The 19,426-nt window shown below is 51.4% G+C and overlaps 1 protein-coding gene across 1 annotated transcript in view; it reads right to left on the bottom strand.

Annotated features, from left to right (window-relative positions):
* Positions 1–5,842: 5,842 nt before the first annotated feature.
* Positions 5,843–19,426, bottom strand: part of UBR4 (ubiquitin protein ligase E3 component n-recognin 4) — a 132,395-nt gene continuing 118,811 nt past the window's right edge. Inside the window, 15 exon segments of the mRNA XM_070956160.1 lie at positions 5,843–6,268; positions 6,380–6,542; positions 7,232–7,322; positions 9,057–9,281; positions 9,789–9,983; positions 10,245–10,370; positions 10,596–10,738; positions 11,155–11,268; positions 11,386–11,604; positions 12,376–12,475; positions 12,609–12,782; positions 14,629–14,819; positions 15,351–15,470; positions 15,604–15,711; positions 16,944–17,071. Coding sequence (XP_070812261.1) covers positions 6,204–6,268; positions 6,380–6,542; positions 7,232–7,322; positions 9,057–9,281; positions 9,789–9,983; positions 10,245–10,370; positions 10,596–10,738; positions 11,155–11,268; positions 11,386–11,604; positions 12,376–12,475; positions 12,609–12,782; positions 14,629–14,819; positions 15,351–15,470; positions 15,604–15,711; positions 16,944–17,071 — 2,162 coding nt within the window. The 3' untranslated portion in view covers positions 5,843–6,203.

The following is a 19,426-nucleotide window of genomic DNA, read 5'->3' on the forward strand; positions in this document are numbered from 1 at the left end:
GGAGGAAAAGAGAGAGAGAGAAGAAAGGGGAAAGGAGAGGAAGAAAGGGAGGAGAAATAAGAGTAGGAGAGAGGGTTAGAAAGGGAGGAAGAGGGGAGGAGTGGGGGAAAGGAAGGGGAAGGAGAGAAGGGGAAGGAGAGGAAAGAAGAAAGTTGAAAAGAATAGAAGAAGGGAGGGAGGGGTAAGAGGGGAGAAGAGTGGAAAGGAGAGAGAGAAAAGGAAGGGAAAAGGAAAGGGAGGGGAAATAAGAGCAGAAGAGAAGGTTAGAAAGGGAGGAAGAGGGGAGGAGTGGGGGAAAGAGAGAAGGGGAAGGAGAGGAGGAAAGAAGAAAGTTAAAAAGAATAGAAGAAGGGAGGGAGGGGTAAGAGGGGAGAAGAGTGGAAAGGAGAGAGAGAGAAAAGGAAGGGAAAAGGAAAGGGAGGGGAAATAAGAGCAGGAGAGAAGGTTAGAAAGGGAGGAAGAGGGAAGGAGTGAGGGAAAGGAAGGGGAAGGAGAGAAGGAAAGAAGAAAGTTGAAAAGAATAGAAGAAGGGAGGGAGGGGTAAGAGGGGAGAGGAAAGGAGAGAGAGAGAGAAGGAAGGGGAAAGGAAAGGGAGGGGAAATAAGAACAGGAGAGAGGGTTAGAAAGGGAGGAAGAGGGGAGGAGTGGGGGAAAGAGAGAAGGGGAAGGAGAGGAGGAAAGAAGAAAGTTGAAAAGAATAGAAGAAGGGAAGGAAGGTTAAGAGGGGAGAAGGAGAGGAAGGGTTGTTGTGGAAGAAGGGAGATACAGAATGGTAAGAAGAGCAACTCCGAATGTGTTTTAAAGTTTTAGGATGAAGAGTGAACCAATATGGAAATCAAAGATAATATGTGTGACAAGAATGGTTAAAGAGATTGTGCATTTATATGTGTTTTATGAGAAATAAAAATAAAAAACTTTTATAAAAATAAAATATTCTGCAACTTTTTTTTTTTTTAAAAAAAAGCTTTTGCGGCTGGTCTTGCCACAACCACATTCTCGGCTATTAAGATTGCCGGAAATTTGTTTCACTTAACTGCAGCGTATTTTGGAGGTTAAACCTGGTCGGCGGGGGGAGGGGGGGTCTATCTAGGAGCTGCCAAAGTTTCAAAATCATAAAAACACGATTTGTTTGTTTGCCAGGCCTTTGAAAATGGGGAACCCAACTTCTGGAGTGATTTATGTTCTCGGGGAAAATCATTGCGGCAGCCACAAAGTTTAGGGCAGGCGGTATGCCAGGGTTGCGAAACGCAACCCTGGCGAAGCTTTGTTTCTTTCGCTGACCCCCCCCCCCGGCAACTTTCGTGCTTTGGAAAGAAAAAAAGGGGAAAGGCGAGGAGGAAAACAACCCTTACCCCACACTCAACAACAACACACACAAACACACACACACACACACAAACACACTTTTAGGGGACTATACAAAAAAACAGAAAGCTTGTAAAAATGGCCTTTTCGGACATGTCTGATCAAGAAAACGGCGACGTCTCGCCTGGAGAAGGAATGGCCCCGTCCTGTCCTGCAAGAGCGACTACAGTATTTAGGACAAAACGTTCCCGGCGGGGTTTAGCCGTGGGAAATCCATGAAAGAGCCTGACTCCTTGAATTCCCAAGAAAACGACATGATTTGAGCGCCTGGTTTTTCTCCTGTTCTGAAACACACGGGTGGGGGGCTAAGACTCCCTAATTCCACTTTTTCCTTTAGACCCGCAATTCTCAAGGGGAGGATGGCTTATCCCTCTCTCCATCCCACAATCCCCTGCCCAGGGGTCAGGGTTCGCAGGGGTTCGGGAGAACCTCTAGCTAAGATTCTGTGCAGTTCGGAGAACCCCCAAATCCCACTCCTGGCTGGCCCCGCCCACCTCTCCCCTCCCAGGAGTCCGCACGCGGCCCGTTTTGGATACAGGTAAGTGCAGGGGGCGCGCGGAGGCTCAGAGAGGGGGAAAAACGGGCCTACCAGAAATTTGCGTAAGCCAGAAACAAGAATGTTTCCGGCATCCAGTGGGCCTCTGGAGCCTGGGGAGGCTGTTTTTGCCCTCCCGGAGGCTCAAGAAAAGCCTCCGGAGCCTGGAGAGGGCAAAAACACCCCCTCTCCACCGCCCTGGTGCAGGAGGCCGACTAGGCCGTGCCCACCATGGCCACGCCCACTCAGCAACTGGGCAGAGAACCCCTTGCTAAAATTTTTGAAACCCACTCCTGCCCTGCCCCTGTCTTTTCACGACGGGTTTGAATTCCCCAGCCTCGTCATCACCCAGTTGCCTCCTGAGGCCTTCCCTGCAATTAAAATCCTTCCGTCGGCTCTCCCAATTTGCACACCGTTCGGGGACCTGAGCTTGGCGTTAACAAAAAACCCTACCCTAAGGTGGATTCGTTTCTCCTCTTTACCGATGGGGTGGGGAGGTTGTGTGAAGCCCCAGGAGGCATGACGGAATTCGCCGATGTGCTTCTCAGGTGGGATTTCTCTCCTTTGGCATTGAAAGGTGGGCGAGACGCCCCTCCCTGCTTGCAAATCCAGCCCAAAACACCTTCACTTGGCAAAAAGGTTTAATTTTTCTAAACCTTTGCTCGGTGCCTTTCCCCTGCCAGAGGTCTCTGGAAGCGGAAGAGAAAAACTGCAAAGAAGCCATCGGCACAGATAGCCAGGAAGGAGGCGTTCGACATCTCCTTCCCCAGGGAAGGAGCCGAGGGCAGGCCGAAAACAGCCCTCGAATGACCTCAATCTCTCAGGATCATCAAGAGAACCAAGCCTCTCTCAGGAGCCACCCCGTTCCTTTCCTCCCTGGGCTGGGCACCTTTCATTTATTTCCTTTTTTTCACGGTTAGATGAAACTCCCTGTTGGCTCAAAGGCCAACCAGGGCCCTGGGGATTTACCCGTGTTTTCCCCAAAATAAAGACTGGGTCTCATATTAAGTTTTTTGCTCCAAATGACACATTAGGGCTTCTTTTCCAGTTAGGACTGGAAAATAAGAAAAGTTAAAACTTTTCTTATTTTCGGGGGAAATACAGAACTAAGCTGACAATCTTAACCCGGGCTTATTTTTGGGGTAGGGCTTATATTACGAGCATCCTAAAAAAAATCACGGAGGGGTGCGGCGGCTTAGAGGCGGGAGCTCTCGCCTCACCATCAGAAGGCTGGGAGTTCGATCCTAGGTCGAGACAAGATATTTCTCTCTCTCTCTGGGCACGTTGAGAATATATCTGCTGAATATAACTCTGCATTGGTGATAGGAAGGGCATCCGGTCAGTAAACATGCAACTCCATTCAGTTGCCCAGAAGCCACCCTGCAAGGGATTATGGCAGTGGTGAAATCCAAATTGTTTTACGACTGGTTCTGTGGGCGTGGCTTGGTGCGTATGGCAGGATACGGCAAAATCTCCATTCCCACCCCACTCCAGGGGAAGGATATTGCAAAATCCCCATTCCCTCCCCACTCCAGGGAAAGGATACTGCAAAATCCCCATTCCTTCCCCACTCCACAAGGATACTACAAAATCCCCATTTCCACCACACTCCAGGGAAAGGATACTGCAAAATCCCCATTCCCACCCCACTCCTGGGGGAAGTATACTGCAAAATGTCCATTCCCACCCCACTTTGTGGCTAACCAGAGGTGGTATTTGCCGGTTCTCCGAACTACTCAAAATTTCCGCTACCGGTTCTCCAGAACCTGTCAGAACCTGCTGGATTTCACCCCTGGATTATGGAGTCATTAAAAGACGATCCTGAAAAAAATCACGCTAGGCCTTATTTTCGGGTTGGGTCTTATTTTCGGGGAAACACGGTACCTGCTGTCCTGCCAAAAAGATCCTGCTTAAGGGCTGACCAGCGTGCCGGAGATCTAGCCACAAATCCCAGGGAGCCCTCCACCTTCCTGCCGGCCTCTGAATCACTGCCTGAATGATCTCTGCTGGTGGGAAACAAGGGGAATATTATCTGACGGGGAAAAAAAGACTTTTGCATGACAATCGATGGATGAGCTTGCACAAGGAAAAGCAACACAGCCGGTGGCTGAGGACCAGTGACCTGACACTGGATGGGGCCTTTCCAGGTCAAAGAAAAAAGCAACCACGGAAGCTTGGGACAGATATGACCGGGATCAGGGGTCAGCAACCTGCGGCTCCGGAGCCACATGCGGCACTTTGGGCCCTCTGCTGTGGCTCCCTGTCAGGTGATCCCACCATTGGCTGGCCCCACCCCTCGCCTTCCCTTCCCAGTCACCCCTCGCCTGGCCTGAGAAGGTAAGGGCAGCGGCAGGGGATGGGAGAAGTGGCCAGGGCAGAGACAGAGAGATACAGAGAGAGGGGGAGAGAGAGAGACATAGATACAGAGAGAGAGGGGGGGAGGGAGGGGAGAAATAGGTCAAAAGGATTTTGTGGTTCCTGGTGTTTTTTAACAACTGCTTCTCTATCCTAATGACCGGCTGGATAGGCGTGGCTGGGGGGGAGTGTCATGTGACTGGTGGAAGTGAGTGACATCGAGTTGACCACGCCCACCCAGGTTTTGTGGCTCCTGGTGTTTTCTTTTCTGTGGGAAACGGGTCCAAATGGCTCTTTTGAGTATTTAAGGTTGCAGACCCCTGACCTGGATGATTGAGAATCTCCATAGACAATCATTGCCTTTTGGAAACCTGTTGCCTTTTTTGGAAAGGCACACCTTGCCATCTCTCCCTGGCAATAACCATGCCAAAATACACACCCCTGCCTCCCACGGTAACCCAGTTTATTTTCCCTCTCTGTTGCCAACAGCAAGACGCGAGGGCCTTGTCTACATTTGGCCACCCTGTGACAAAACGATGCTCAACCTTAAAATCCACGCCTCCAACCACTCCGGTCGCATTCCCTAACCATTAGCCATACCGGCCCTGCCTCCGGGCTACGGAGCCGATCCTCGTTTTCTCATCGGAGTAATCCCTTTTGTCAAGTTGCTCAAGTTAAGGCGGCCGGTGAGAAATCCTGAACAGCGTCTCCAGCCGCTTTCCGTGGAGCGGAACGATAGCGAAAGGCAGCTCCACCTCGGCTCATCAGCAAGTGCCGATCGGGCTGCGGGAAGCCGCTTCCTGCAGACTTGGTCACCCAAAGTCATGCCAGGGCCAGGCTGCCCAAGACGCAGGATTACTAATCCGGTGTGGCTGCACACCTATTTATGCTGCCCTTGTTTAGGATGCGAAAGAGCTCCTAGCTGGACGAGATCTGCTTTTTTTTTTTAAGGGAAGGGGGGACAACTTCTGGAAAAGAGGCCCAATCCAAGCATGCAGGGGAACGAAATCAAGGGCGCCACCAACCCATCTCAGTGGATGAGCCGAAGATGGGGTGACACAAGGAAAATTTCACTTTGGTGCGAGGGAAAAAAATGATGCGGCGGAGTGTCTTCCCGCTCCCGGAAGATTTAACGCTTTCCTCCTCTTGAGGAAGAAACACATGCGGAAAGGTGGAATTCAGCCGGTTCGGACCAATTCAGGCAAACCAATAGTGGAAATTGTGGGTGGCCTGCCCATCCGCTCCGGCTCTATGCTGTCCTATTTAGGCACGTTTTTGAATCCGGCCATGTGCGCATAAGGCGCAGACGACAGCAAAGCGCATGCACGGAAGACTGGGCGCATGTGCACGCGCTCACATTTTTGGTGCTGGCCGAACCGGTAGGTAAATTATGTCAATCCCACCTCTGGACACTAGGAAGTGGAGAGAAGAGGCAACTCAAAAACCAGCCTTGTCAGGGGACAACTTTCCGCAAGGAGGCAGGATCCAGACGAAGGGAAGATTCGGAGAGTCCTCCAACCGCTAAATTTTCCGTGCCAGGCACTGACGCAGACACACACCGGGGCCAGGCGTGTCTTTCCTTCCGACTGTATTTAACTTATTTATTGACCGATAAAATGATCACACACATAGAAGCAGAAAAAAAAAAAATTTGACCAGGCTTGGGTTCCATGAGTCCGTTGCACATTCCGGCTTGGAGAGAGGCGAGGTGGAAGGCCGCCGAGAAGCAAAGACCAAGGGGGCCCGGAAGAAAATCAGCCCAAATCTATATCACTCCGGAATGGGGTTCGAGGAGGAGGAGAAGGAAGGAAGGAAGGAAGAAGCGTGGGCCGAGGAACGGGTGGGTGAGGAAAAAGTGACGGCAACGTTCCTTGAGAAGGGAGGGGGGAGGGAGGCAGAAAATGGGGGGAAGGAAACGGGAGTCCAACAGTCTCTCTTCGGGGGCCGCTCAGGGAAGAGAGTTGAAGAGATCTTTGAGGAAGCCGTCGGGGTCGCAGATTTCGGATAACAATCCTGAAATAAAGTGGGATAAGTCAGAGCCGGCTGTGCATGCAGCACCGACACGCCCCAGCGCTGGTCTCCGGAAGAGGGCGGATGGCAAGCAGAACGATGCCAAGCACTCACCAGCCACGTCCAGGAATTCTGAGAAGGTCTCCGCGGGCATGAACTCCTCCTGGAAGGACTTGAGGGCTCTGTCGGCCGCCTCGTAGATGGGCATGTCATTCTGGCGGATGTACTCGGCCAGAGAGTAGGACCAGCCCCCCTCTGTGTTGCTCGTAGGCACCTTCTGTAGGGGGAGAGGAAGCAAGAAAGACGCTGGCACTTGGGGGAGTAAGGGAGGGAAGGAAGAAAAAGAGGGAGGGGGGAAGGAAGGAAGATATGAGGGAAAAGAGGAATAAGGAAGGAAAAGGGGGAAAGAAAGAAAGGAAAGAGAAAGAAAGAGAAAGGAAATAGGGAGGGAAGAGAATGAAAGAAAAAAGAGGGAGAGAGGGGGAGAGAGAGAGAGAAAGGAAGAAAGAAAGAAAGAAAAGAAAGAAAGAAAAGAAAGAAAAGAAAGAAAAGAAAGAAAAGAAAGAAAGAAGATATGAGGGAAAAGAGGAAGGAAGGAAGGAAGGAAGGAAGGAAGGAAGGAAGGAAGGAAGGAAGGAAGGAAGGAAGGGGGAGGTGGGCCAAGACTGAAGCCTAACTTGGAAATAGGGAATCTGTAAAACTGTCCCCTGGAGTGGCCGATGGCCTAACCAATCCTTCTTGAGGTGAATGGAGGGGGTCTAATGGGGCTCTCCTGGGCTCCCCTTTTCAGCTTGGTAGACAGTTGGAGCGTGGATCTCCACCTGGAAGCTTTGACCCCGTCCCAAAGAGGCTGTAGAGACCAGACTGTTCATGGCCACGCCATCGTAGGTGTGGTGCCCTGCACCCTGATTCTTGGCAGCTCACGCGCTCGCCCCTCGGCCACCCCCTTGCAAGGGAAGCACTTACTCTGAACATGTTGTAAATGAGATCAACCAGGGCCCAGAAGAGGAGGCTGGAGCGATAGGCCGCATAGTCCTTCACGGCTTTGTCCGTTAGCCTGTTAGGAAGGGAGGGAGAGAGAGAGAGGCCATCAGGTCCCTTGGGTGGGTGGGTAGATTAATTCCAGCCGGTGAACCATCCAGCAGTAAGGGCGAGGAGGAGACCACCGAGAGGGGAAATGCACACAGCGACCCAGCAGGGGGCTGGAAACACACAGGCAGCCTGGAGCTCCCCCCACCCACCCACCCCGTTTCCTGCACCAACTGATTTATACCCCAAGCATCCAACCTGGCCTGGTTTTTGACCACTTGCAGCCCCCCCCCCCTTTTTTTTTATAATACCAGAAAACAGGAAGTCCTTTTTCTCAAAGGGGCATGCGTGCGTGCGTATGTGTGTGTGTGTGTGTGTGTGTGTGTGTGAGAAACCCTGGCATGCTGAGCCGAGGGTCACTTCCACGGCCCATCCCTGAGTGGGGGGTATTTTCTCCCTCTCTCCCCCTGGGAAGCAGATGGCAAAAGGGGGATCGACCCCCCCCCACAGGGGCCCTGTTGCAAAGGGTTCCCGGCACCTGAGCTCCCCTCCTTCACTTAAGTAAAAGCTGGGGGTGGGATTTCAGGTCAGGAGCTTCCCTGGAGGGCAGTTTGTATAGATTCTCTCAGTCTTCCAAGGTCATGGTTGTCCCAAAGGTGCTTTTTCAGTGAGGCAACTCAGTGGTAGGATTCAGCCGGTTTGGGATAACCGGTTGTTAAATTGCTGCTTGGCCCCACCCCTCCCCTCCCCTCCCCTTCCAGGAGTCCCCATGTGCCCCATTTTGGTTCCCAGGTAAGTGCAGGGAAGCCTACTAGGCCCAAAATGGGGTGTGGGGTGGGTGTGATGCAGCCCCTCCTCAGCGCGTTTTTGCTCCCAGGAGGCTGCAGGGAGGCTTACTAGGCCCAAAACAGAGCACAGGAGTGTGTCCCCCCCCCACAGCCCATTTTTGCTCCCAGGAGGCTGCAGGGAGGCCTACTAGGCCCAAAACGGTACGCAGGGGAGCAGTGCATTCCCCACCTCCTGCAGCCCATTTTTGCTCCATGGGGGCTGCAGGAGGCCGAGTGCTGCCTGTCACACCCCATGGCCACGCCCACCATGGCCACGCCCACCCAGCCAGTCATTAGGGCAGAGAACCAGTTGTTAAATTATTTGAATCCCACCACCGAGGCAACTGGACCGTTATGTAAGCCTGAGGACACAGATAAACCTCCAAGTGGCCTCAAGGACTCTCTAAAAAGGATGCAAACGACCAGCTGTCTGCAAGGAGTATCAATCCTTCCCTTCCCCACCATCCAGTCAGAGGTGAAGAAGCTTCTTGGAGGAGAAGCGAAAAGTCTTCAAAGAAAAAAAAGAAAGTCCAGTGGCGTTCTGAAAAAAAACCACTTTTGGGACCCTGGAGGGCAGAAAACCAGTCACCCCTGACCTCAGAACAGCTCCCCACCCCAGCAGATGTGGAAGACGGATAGCCAACGCTGGCAACAGCTGGAAGAGAAGGGAGCTGTGACCCCAAATCCAGCCTTCATCAGGTTAACTCTAAAATTGAGTCGGAGAAGATTTGGCTCTACTGGACAGGCCAAGGGAGAAGGGCACCTCCCAGGATCATGGGGCGTCCTCGACTTACGACTATTTGTTTAAAGTTGCGACCGCCCTGGGAAAAAAGAGGGACTTCCAAGCAGCCCTCGCTTTTGTGACCATTTTTAAGCGGCCGTAAATCGAGGAGGACCTGCCACGTCCGCCCAGCCATGTCTCGTCGTGTGCTTACTTGCTGGCTCCCGCCGGGGACACCGTCCGGGCGTGGGAGATGACCAGCAGACGCTTCAGGATGTCGATGTGCACCGCCTTCCACCGCTCGGGGGGCAGGATGTGAAGCGCCAAGACGGTGTAGTAATGGGGGCCGTCCACCTCAAAGGCTCCCTCCACCCACTTCTCCTTCGGCTGTTCCAGGAAGCTCTGCAGGTTCTTCTCCTCTCGAGAGGTCGCCCGCGTCCTGCAGAGGAAGGAAGCAGAGGTTGTCGGGAGGGGAAGGACTTGGATCAGAGAAGTCCTTCCCCACCCCAGCCCGCAGATCGCGAGGTCTCATCTGGCCGAAGAGGTTGTAGAAAAAATGGTTTTAAAAGTTTAAAAAAAAAAAAAAGTTGGCCACGCCCACTCAGTCACATTACACCCCCCCCCACAAGCCACGCCCACAGAACCGGTAGTAACAAATTTTACGTTTCACTACTGGGGATCATCTGATTTAAAAAGAAATGTTTTGGGCAAGGGGAGGCTTCCAGGGTAAGGGGCCAAGGTCTGTCCTGCTACCCAGAGCCTGGCAAACAAGATTTGGGCACCACCCACAGAGCTAGGCAGTGAAGGCAGTGGAGGACGGAAGCATGCAAACCGTCTGCGGACAACGTGCTCAGCCATTAAACTGCTGACTGCCGCCTCCTCCTCCTCTGGTCCGATCCTTCCAACCTAGGCTAAAAGCACAACGAAGGATCCAGGGGATACTGACGTGTTGAGGACGTAAAGCACTGTGTGAATGATGTAGGGGATCAGGTGAATGTTGCTCTCCCGCCCGCCGCCGCCCGTGTCCACGCTGAACGACTGTTCCGTGGCGAACCGGAGGAAGAGCAGCTTGGTGTCGTGCACGTTGAGCTGGTAGGTGGGCTCCCGCTGCCCCGTACACTCCTGGAGGTAAGTGTTGTGCCTGCCAAGGGAGAACCACAGGTGGATTAGATGCCCCCGGGCTCCCCGAGCCTTAAGGGCTGCCATTTGGAATCGATTCCGTGAGAAAACAAGGTTAAGGAGGGATAAGCCACGAAAACAGACAAGCACGTACGACTATTTTTGGCAAGGGGGACACCTCACGAGACACACAAGGGCTTCCTCCTCCTCCTCCTCCCAGGTGGGAAGATGCCCCTTGCCAGACGCTGCAGGTGTTCCAGGAAAGGGCGCCCTTCCAACTTACCTTGCCAAGCAGGTGGCAAAGGCAGATTCCGGGACGTGCGGCCCCCAGACTGGCAGGAGGCCGTTGCATTTGGTGTTGGCGTTCTGCAGGGCGGCGCTCTCCCACTCCTCGCGGCCCCGCGCCAACCTGCCAGGGCGAAGGAAACTCACGTCCGTCAGGGGCATTGAGCTCTGCCAACCCACCCACCCCTTCCCACGGAGCCCCTACCCCAAAGACTTGCTCCCGTGGGTCTTCACAGATAACTCCTCTGCCCCCAGTTAGCTAACCGGCTCCATCTGACTTATGTGGGCTTCCTCACACCGATCCAGGCCTGGCTGCATGCCAAGGCTGCTGCCAACCGGGCTTCCTTACCTGACCGCAGCCAGGTGGCAATCGTAGTGGACGATGTTGAAGTGGGAGACGGTGCTGTAGCCCTGTTGCTTCCGAGGCTTGTTCTCAAACTCCTCCAGGGCTACCCGCTTGGTGAAGGTGTAAATGCCCAGGACCTTGGTGGGCTGAGGCAGGAAAGAGCAGATAGGGTGAGTGGTGCAGTGGTGGGATTCAGCCGGTTCGGGCTGGTTTGCCCGAACTGGTAGTTAAATTTCTGGCTGGCCCCGCCCCTTCCAGGAGTCTCCACGTGCCCCATTTTGGTTCCCAGGTAACTGCAAGGAGGCCTACTAGGCCCAAAACGGGGTGGGGTGGGGTGGCGTGTCCCCTCCCCAGTGGCCCGTTTTTGCTCCCAGGGGGGTGAAGGAGGCTGAGTGCTGCCTGTCATAGCCCTGGCCACGCCCACCAAGCCACACCCACAGAACCGGTAATAAACATTTTTGAATCCCACCACTGGCGAGCTGCCTCCGAACTCAAAAACGACTGGGGTCGTCCCCCTCCCCTCCCCAAGGGGACCGTGGGGAAGGTACGGCTCCGGACTCACCTGGAACTTGTAGCCTTCTCGACAGATGCAGCACGTCAAGCCGGGCTCTTCGATCAGCTCCTCCATCTGCTTCAGCAGCGCCGTCTTCGTCACCACCTGACCCTTTTCGTTCGTCTGGTGAGCCAAGCAGAGTAGAGGAGGGGCTGAGGAGGAGGAGGAAGCGCCACGGGGTCTGTACTCCCCAAAGGCCTCCTCGCCTCCCGCCACCCCCGAGCGAGAGGAGCCCGTTACCGTCATGCCGAGGGTACCCAGGGCCTTCTGCCGCATGGCCATGGCCATCCGCTTCTTCTCTGCCCGTGTCTCCCTGCGGGCCGCGTCGATCTTCTTGTTGACGTCCGGGTGCTCCCGCAGAGCTTCCAGGAGGTTCTCGGCCAGCGTCCCGATGCCTTCGTCACTGGAGACCTGCTCCAACTTGTGCAAGTTTGAGATCGAATCGGTCCCAATCAGAGCCTGTGGGGCAGGGAGGGAAGGAGGGGGGGGAGAGATAGGCTTTCAGCTCGAGGGCCAACAGACCAGACCGATGTCAGGTATAGGATGAAGGGACGATTCGCCCCGTCGTTTTCCTTTAAACCTTTCACTACCAAGGGTCCTCGAGTGCAGCACAGTCACAGGACTACAATGTCCACCCTACCTGACTGACAAAGTCTTCTGGGGGAGTGAAGGCCCTTTGCTCTCCACCAGGCACAGCTGGGAGGATAAATATCGAGGGCCAGCATTGAACTCAGGAGGACAGAGCGCAAGCCAGGGGAGCATCAGGTGCTCAGGCATCGTCCCTGCCAAAGGCAGGCTCTATAATGGAGGTCCCCCATCCCCAGTCTGTGAACTGGCCCTGGTCCACGGCATGCCAGCAACTGCGAAGTCCCATCCGGGGACTGCAGGCAGCATGCAAAATCACGCCCCTTTCTCCGTGGAACTGATCCCAGGTGGCCAAAAGGTTGGGGGACGCTGCTCTGTAACACTTCCTGTTTCCCACAGCGAAACAGGGGAGGGAGGAGGAGGAGGGAGGAGGAGGAGGGACATGGAGGGAGGAGCAGGAGAGGAGAGGTGGAGGGAGGAGGAGGACATGGAGGAAGGAGATGTGGAGGGAGGAGGAGGAGAGGAGAGGTGGAGGGAAGAGAAGAGGGGAGGAAGGAGAGGTGGAGGGAGGAAGAGAGGAGGTTGAGGGAGGAGGAGGAGGAGAGGTGGAAGGAAGAGGCGGAGGAGGGAGGGAGGGCACCTCACCTGGGTGGCCGGATGCTGGGTGGCGAGTCCTCGGAGCAGCCGCAGGATAAACGGGAGGGCCGGTCGAGACAGAAACTTCTTCCACACATCGGCGTCCAAACTGTTGGAGAGATTGGGGGGGGGGGGGAGAAGTGGAGAAGAAGAGCAGCCACCGTCAGTGCAGAAGCATCCACGGAGCATCGCTCAGCCATGTCTCTCCCCACAGACCCCCCCCTCCCGAGCGGGGCTCTCACTTCTTGGCGCTGGGGATATGCTTCTTCATGTAGTCCAAGGCGCCCTGGGTAATCCCCCTCTGCAGGATGAGGTCCTTCAGCAGGTGCCCGTTGCTGTTATTCTTGATGCCAGCTGCAATTTTGCAGAAACAGTCCAGAAAGACTTTATCGTCGCCGCTGTGTTCCTCGTCGTACCTGAGAGAGAGAGAGAGAGAGAGAGAGAGAGAGAGAGAGAGAGAGAGAGAGAGAGAGAGAGAGAGAGAGAGAGAGAAAGAAAGGCGTCATCGAGAGGGGGCTCGCAAAGACCACCTGAGTCTGTGTTCTGCTTTTTCAGGGCCAGGAAAAGCCATTGGGCGGTTTGAAACGGGAACGAAACTCAAAAAAAATTTCCGTAGCAAGGAAGATAAAAGCAGGAATGGTTAAATGGACTGTTTTATTCAAAGAGGAAAATACAGTAGTGGCCAAAATTGTGGAAACCTTTTGGAAAAAGTGTATTTTTGAGGTTTGATGGCTAATAACACCCCCCCTTTTTTGGGGGGAGTTTCAAGATAATCCTATTCCTCTGCTGGAATGGCCTGGGAATAGCCCAGACCTTCACCCAATTGAAAATCTAGGGAGCCGACTCAAGAAACTGGTTAGTCAGAAGCGACCCAGCAATAAAACCCAGTTAATAGAAGACGTCATTCAATCTTGGTTTCACATTATAATAGCTGCAGAACTCCATGGGAAGACGTTGTAAGGCCGTCATTCATGCTAAAGGTTACCCAGCTATGGATTAACTGACATGGTGATCATTTTTGTACATCTTGTTTTTCCTAGGATGATCATTTTTGTTATATCTCGTTTTTTTCTATGTGTTTCACTTTTCTTCTTTATACCGTAACTGCTATTCTAACAGCAAATCCTTCATAAAAGTTATTGCATTGCATTCCTGATTAAATTATCTTTCTATTGATATATAATTTTATGGTACTACTCCAAAACAAAGTGGGGTTATTAGCTAGTTTTAGAAAATACACTTTTCCCAAAACGGTTTCCACAATTTTGGCTGCTTCTGTATGTTTTTATTTGGATATCGCTTCTGGAATTTGTGCTTGGTGAAGAAGAAGAAGAAAAAAAAATGAAACGTTGACCTTAGTTTTGTGGATTAGAAAGATTTGGTGCTAATAGGAATGGCTAGTTACCGTATTTTTCGGAGTATAAGACGCACTTTTTTCCCTCCTAAAAGTGGCTGAAAATTTGGGTGCGACTTATACTCCGAATGTAAGCCCCCGCGCGGTGCCCAAAATGGCTACCTGGAACAGCTGCTGCCTTCTCTGACCCCTTCCGCGCTTTGCCTGCTTTAGTCACTGGAGCTCCCTCCGAGGATCAGCTGTATTTTTGAAGCTGTTTTTCAGCCCCAAGTGATCTTCCGTGCTTTGCCTGCTTTTCTAATTGCTGCTCCCTCCGACAATCAGCTGTGCTTTAGAACCCCAACCAGCCCCAACCTCAAAACCAGCGAGCGAACTAATGTGCTGGGACTAGCCAGATGAATACCAGGTAGGCAGAATTCCCCTCCCCCTTTTCCTCCTCAAAAACTAAGGTGCGTCTTATACTCCGAAAAATACGGTATATATTCATGTGTGAAAGCAAAAAGTTGAGGTTGGAGTGTGTCCATCTTGTACTGCGCTAAGGAGAGTCGGAAGTCAATGCCCCCTTTTCTTTCCTTTTTTCTCTTCCCCCTTGAGTCTCACGCCCTTTTTCCCTGCTCCTTTTCCTTCCCTTCATTTCCTCTATTTTTCTCTCTCATCTCCTCTTTATATTTTAGATCATAAAAATAAAAACGACAAATTAAAAGAGAACGAAACTCAAAAGGAGGAAGCCGTTTTCGTTCATCGTCTCCTTGCGCAGGAGAGAAACCGGGCCAAAACCCACACGCCCGGCTCCGTTTGTGCAACGTGGGAAGGTCACACGTTCCTGCTTGTGTGCACGCACACGCCCAAACCCAAGTGTACTTAGAAGAAGACTGAGAACGGCCCCGGGCGCCGTCCTTTGTCCGTACTTGTCGAAGCTGCAGTAGGGCTTGAAACGGTCCACCAGGATCTCCATCTTCTCCGTCTCCCCGAAGGACAGGTAAGGGATGATGCGCAGGAGGCCCTGGAGCACGCTGGGGTTGGAGCGGACAAACGTACTGTTGATCTGATCCAGTAGCATTACCAGCTGGTCCTTGTCGCCTGTCAGGATCAGATTGCCCTGCGGAGAGAATCGCCCACCCGCTTGAGAGGCAAGTGGAGGCCCCTTGGGACACCAGCTTGGCTTCCTTCCTGCCGGCCTGCCTGCGAGGACTGTTGTCAACCCAGAAGCTGACCGCACCGAGGCCACTTTTTAAGCTTCAGTGTTGCCACAATGAAGGATCAGGATGGGGGAACAGAGATAACTGGGGTTCTATAGCAGAAACAAAAGACTTTCTCCTGGGAACCAAGGACATTCCCACAGGTGGCGGGAGAGAGAAAAGTGCAGAGGTGGGCTGCTGGGGGTTTGAATGGGTTCGGGAGAACCTCTAGCTAAGATTCTGTGCAGTTCGGAGAACCCCCACATCCCACTCCTGGATGGCCCCGCCACGCCTGCCCCACCCCTCCCAGGAGTCCCCACGCGGCCCGTTTTGGATGCAAGTAAGTGCAGGGTGGAGGCTCGGGGAGGGTGAAAAACGGGCATACTGAAAGTTCGGGAAGGCCTGAAACGGGCCCGTTTCCAGCCTCCAGAGCCCTCCAATCTTGCACCAACCTTGTCCTCACTCAGCGGCTCCGCGTTGGACTCGTCCAGGATAATCTCCATGATGCTGAGGACTTGTTCTGCCACCGCCGCTCCTCCGCTGTCCTTGCTTTCCTGCTCGGCCACCAAAGCCTACGAAGAGGACGCAAACGAGAGCGTTGGTAGATAGTTCGGACATCTCTTTGCTGGCCCAGCAAAGGAGGGAAGGAGAAAGAGAGAGAGAGAGAAAGAGAACCTGCCAGGCGGTGGGAACGTGGCCGCTTACCAAGTTCAGCGTCCCCAGCATGACGTTGAGCGTGTTCATCTCCAATTTCACCAGCTGCTGGCGGTTGACCTTCACTTTGACGCAGTAGCTGAAGAGCTTCAGCAGGACCTGCGGGAGGAAGAGGTGGTCCAAGATTTCAGCAGCAGTTTTCGCCCAAGCAACGTTTGGTCATGTTGAAAGCCCCACGGACCAGGAGTCTCTCAAAGGAAAGAGAAGCAGGCAATTGTCCTAAGGATGGCCACTTGATGGCCAGGGTTTCCTCTCACTGCTTGGAAAAAAATTCCACTTAATTTTTAACCACAGCGGTATCAAACTCAAGGCCCTTAGATCTGGCCCACGGGGCCGGCCTGGAAACAGCAAAGGACTGGCTCGCGGTGCCACTGCCACCAAAAACGGAGTTGGGGACCCCCGTCCGCCCCGTTTTCGCTGGCAGAGGGCTATCAAAAAAAAATAAAAACAAAACAAAAGGAGAAATGTTTCCCCTTTTGCATTTGAGCACGGAAGAAGGCACAGGAAAGGAGAAAGGGAAAGAGGAAAAAGAAGGGAAGATGGGAAGAGAGCAAGGAAGGAAAAATAAGGAAAGAGGAGAAGGAAGGAGAATGAAGAGGGAAGGAGGGAGGAAGGAAGGAAGGAAGGAAGGAAGGAAGGAAGGAAGGAAGGAAGGAAGGAAGATTATAATGAGTGTGAGGGAGGGAAATCCTGCCTTGGCCATCACAGGTGCCCCCAAAATGAATCCCATGTCACGCCCACCATGACCATGCCCCCTTCCAAGGTCAAACACAACCCTGATGCAGCCCTCAATGAAATCGAGTTCGACACCCCTGCTTTGATGTCATCAATGAGGACCTCCTTGGTTCATCTAACTCTCTGGGGTTGGTAAAAGTCGAAGGATTCAGGCAAGATTTCCTCTAGCCGTGACCAGGAGCTGCTAGGGACTCTGCTATTGGCTGCCTGCCTCTGTGCCTCTTGGCTGGATTCAGTCTTTTGATACTGGAGTCATTTCGTGGACCGACATTGACCAAAACCCAAAGAGGAATGAGAAGGAGGTACACCTTTGCTGGAGGTGTAATTGAAAGATTCTTTCTTTCTTTCTTTCTTTCTTTCTTTCTTTCTTTCTTTCTTTCTTTCTTTCTTTCTTTCTTTCTTTCTTTCTTTCTTTCTTTCTTTCTTTCTTTCTTTCCTTCCTTCCTTCCTTCCTTCCTTCCTTCCTTCCTTCCTTTCCTTCCTCCCTCCCACCCACCCACCTTTGGAAGAAACTGATGGCCTTTTTCACACAACCATCCCGCTAGCAAAGGACTTCCAACAGGAAGGGGAAGTGGGGGGGGGAACACGCGGCTCACCGTCAGCAGATGCCGGCCTTGTTTGAAGTCTTTGATCCCGGTCAAGCGGTTCAGCATGCAGCCCAGACCGCCGCATTGCGCCATGACTCCCGCCATCTTGTACACCTCTTCCTCGTCCTCCTCTTCATCTGGGGGGGGGGAAGAGGGGAAGAAAACGAGGCTTTCAGGAGAGGAACAACAGCATCAACAAGGCTTGGAGAAAAGATCTCTGCTACTTTTCCCGGGGTGGGGTGGGGGGCAGGCACAACTCTTCAATTTCACAACATATTTAATTTAATTTAATTTATTTTATTTTATTTTATTTTATTTTATTTTATTTTATTTTATTTTATTTTATTTTATTTTATTTTATTTTATTTTATTTTATTTTATTTTATTTTATTTTATTTTATTTTATTATTTTATTTTATTTTATTTTATTTTATTTTATTTTATTTTATTTTATTTTATTATTTTATTTTATTTTATTTTAATTTTATTTTATTATTTTATTTTATTTTATTTTATTTTATTTTATTTTATTATTTTATTTTATTTTATTTTATTTTATTATTTTATTTTATTTTATTTTATTATTTTATTTTATTTTATTTTATTTTATTTTATTATTTTATTTTATTATTATTTTATTTTATTTCTATACCGCCCTTCTCCCGAAGGATTCAGGGCGGTGTACAGCCTGATTAAAAACACAAAGACAGACAAAATTTAAAAATAATTAAAATTATTTTAATAAAATAAAACTTTTTTCAAAAAAAATAAAAATAAAAATAAAAATTATTAAATGATAGGCCCAATTATAAAACCCCAAATTTAAAATCCCATATTTAAAACCAATTAAAATCTATTTACTGATAGCCCAGCCTGGCAGAACAACAAGGTTTTGAGGGCACAGCGAAATACACGGAGATCAGAGATTTTACGAATATACCGTGTTTCCCCGAAAATAAGACCCTGTCTTATATTTTTTTGAACCCTGAAATAAGCGCTTGGCCTTATTGCCATGCGCTCAAAAGCCCAATTGGGCTTATTATCAGGGGGCATCTTATTTTGGGGGAAACAAGCGAGCTCAGAGAGCACCACGGACCCCACAGTCGTAGTCATCCTCCTCTTCTCCACAAACCCCACGTCCATGTCCCTTATCTCCTCCTCCTTTCCTTCTCTTCCTCCTTCACTTCTGTGTTTTTCATCTCCTCCTCTTCCTCCTCTCCACACACCCCACTTCCATGCCCTTCATCTCCTCCTCCTTTCCTTCTCCTCCTCTTCCTCCTTCACTTCCGCGTCTTTCATTTCCTCCTCCTCCTCCTCTCCACAAACCCCAATCCCTACTAGCACTGATGTTGTGGCCCGTCAGCGGCCTGTGCAGCTAGTAGCTGATTCAGACAGCAAGGAGGCTGGTGTGGCGCTGCGCCAGCAGCCTGTGCAGCTGGCACTCGAGTCGGACAATGAGGAGGCTGGAGAAGATGTGGTGCCAGAGGCAGGGATTCAGCCAGGGCCTTCAGAACCTCCAGAAGCTCCCTTAAGTGAAGAGGACGAAGAGGAGGAGCCCCTTCTCGATGCACGGGCGCGCAGAGCGGCCAAAAGGCAGAAGTGGCTCCTCAGGAGGAGGTCTCCTCGAGAGTAAGGCTTGGGGCTAATTGGCCTTAGCTTATTTAAGGAAGAACGCCGACTGAAGCAATTTGCAGGGAACAACTTTGTTCTCTCTCCTTCGCGTCTTGATCTTAGTGCTCTTATCAGTTTCCTGCAAATTGCTTCTGGGCTTTCTGCCAACCATAGTAAGATTACGATTATTTATTCTTTGGATTCTTGTAGGCTGTTAAGAAAGTTAATTAACAGCCTTTGTTTGAAAAAAAAACTGATTTAATTTAGTAAACTAAGGTTTGTACAGACTTTGTGGGTGCTGCGTTCTTTGGGGTCCGTAGCTGGGGCAGAACAACTGATGATGCTATTTAGTTAGGGTAATGAAATGTCTGCAAGAAAACAAGCGAGCTCAGAGGGCACCAAGGACCCTACAGTTGTTGTCGTCGTCATCCTCCTCCTCCTCCCCCTCTCCACAAACCCCAGTCCCTACTAGCATTGATGATGATGCTATCTAATTTGGGTAATGAAACATCTGCAAGAGAACAAAGAAGCTCAGAGAGCACCAAGGAACCAGTGGTGGCATTCAAATTTGTTTACTACCGGTTCTGTGGGCGTGGCATGGCTTGGTGGGCGTGGCTTGGTGGGCATGGCAGGGGAAGGTTACTGCAAAATCCCCATTTCCTCCCGATCAGCTGGGACTCAGGAGGCAGAGAATAGATGGGGGTGGGGCCAGTCAGAATTTTTACTACCGGTTCTCCGAACTACTCAAAATTTCTGCTACCGGTTCGTCGGAACTGGTCAGAACCTGCTGAATAGCACCTCTGCCAAGGACCCCTCACAGGGGTTTTCCTTCTGACCCAGCATCCTTGGAAGGTAAGGATGTTTAAAACAGCGATGGGCCA

This window comes from Pituophis catenifer, unplaced genomic scaffold (assembly GCF_029215685.1).
Source record: "Pituophis catenifer annectens isolate HBS135680 unplaced genomic scaffold, rPitCat1.0.hap2 SCAF_18, whole genome shotgun sequence".
Lineage (NCBI taxonomy): Eukaryota > Metazoa > Chordata > Lepidosauria > Squamata > Colubridae > Pituophis > Pituophis catenifer.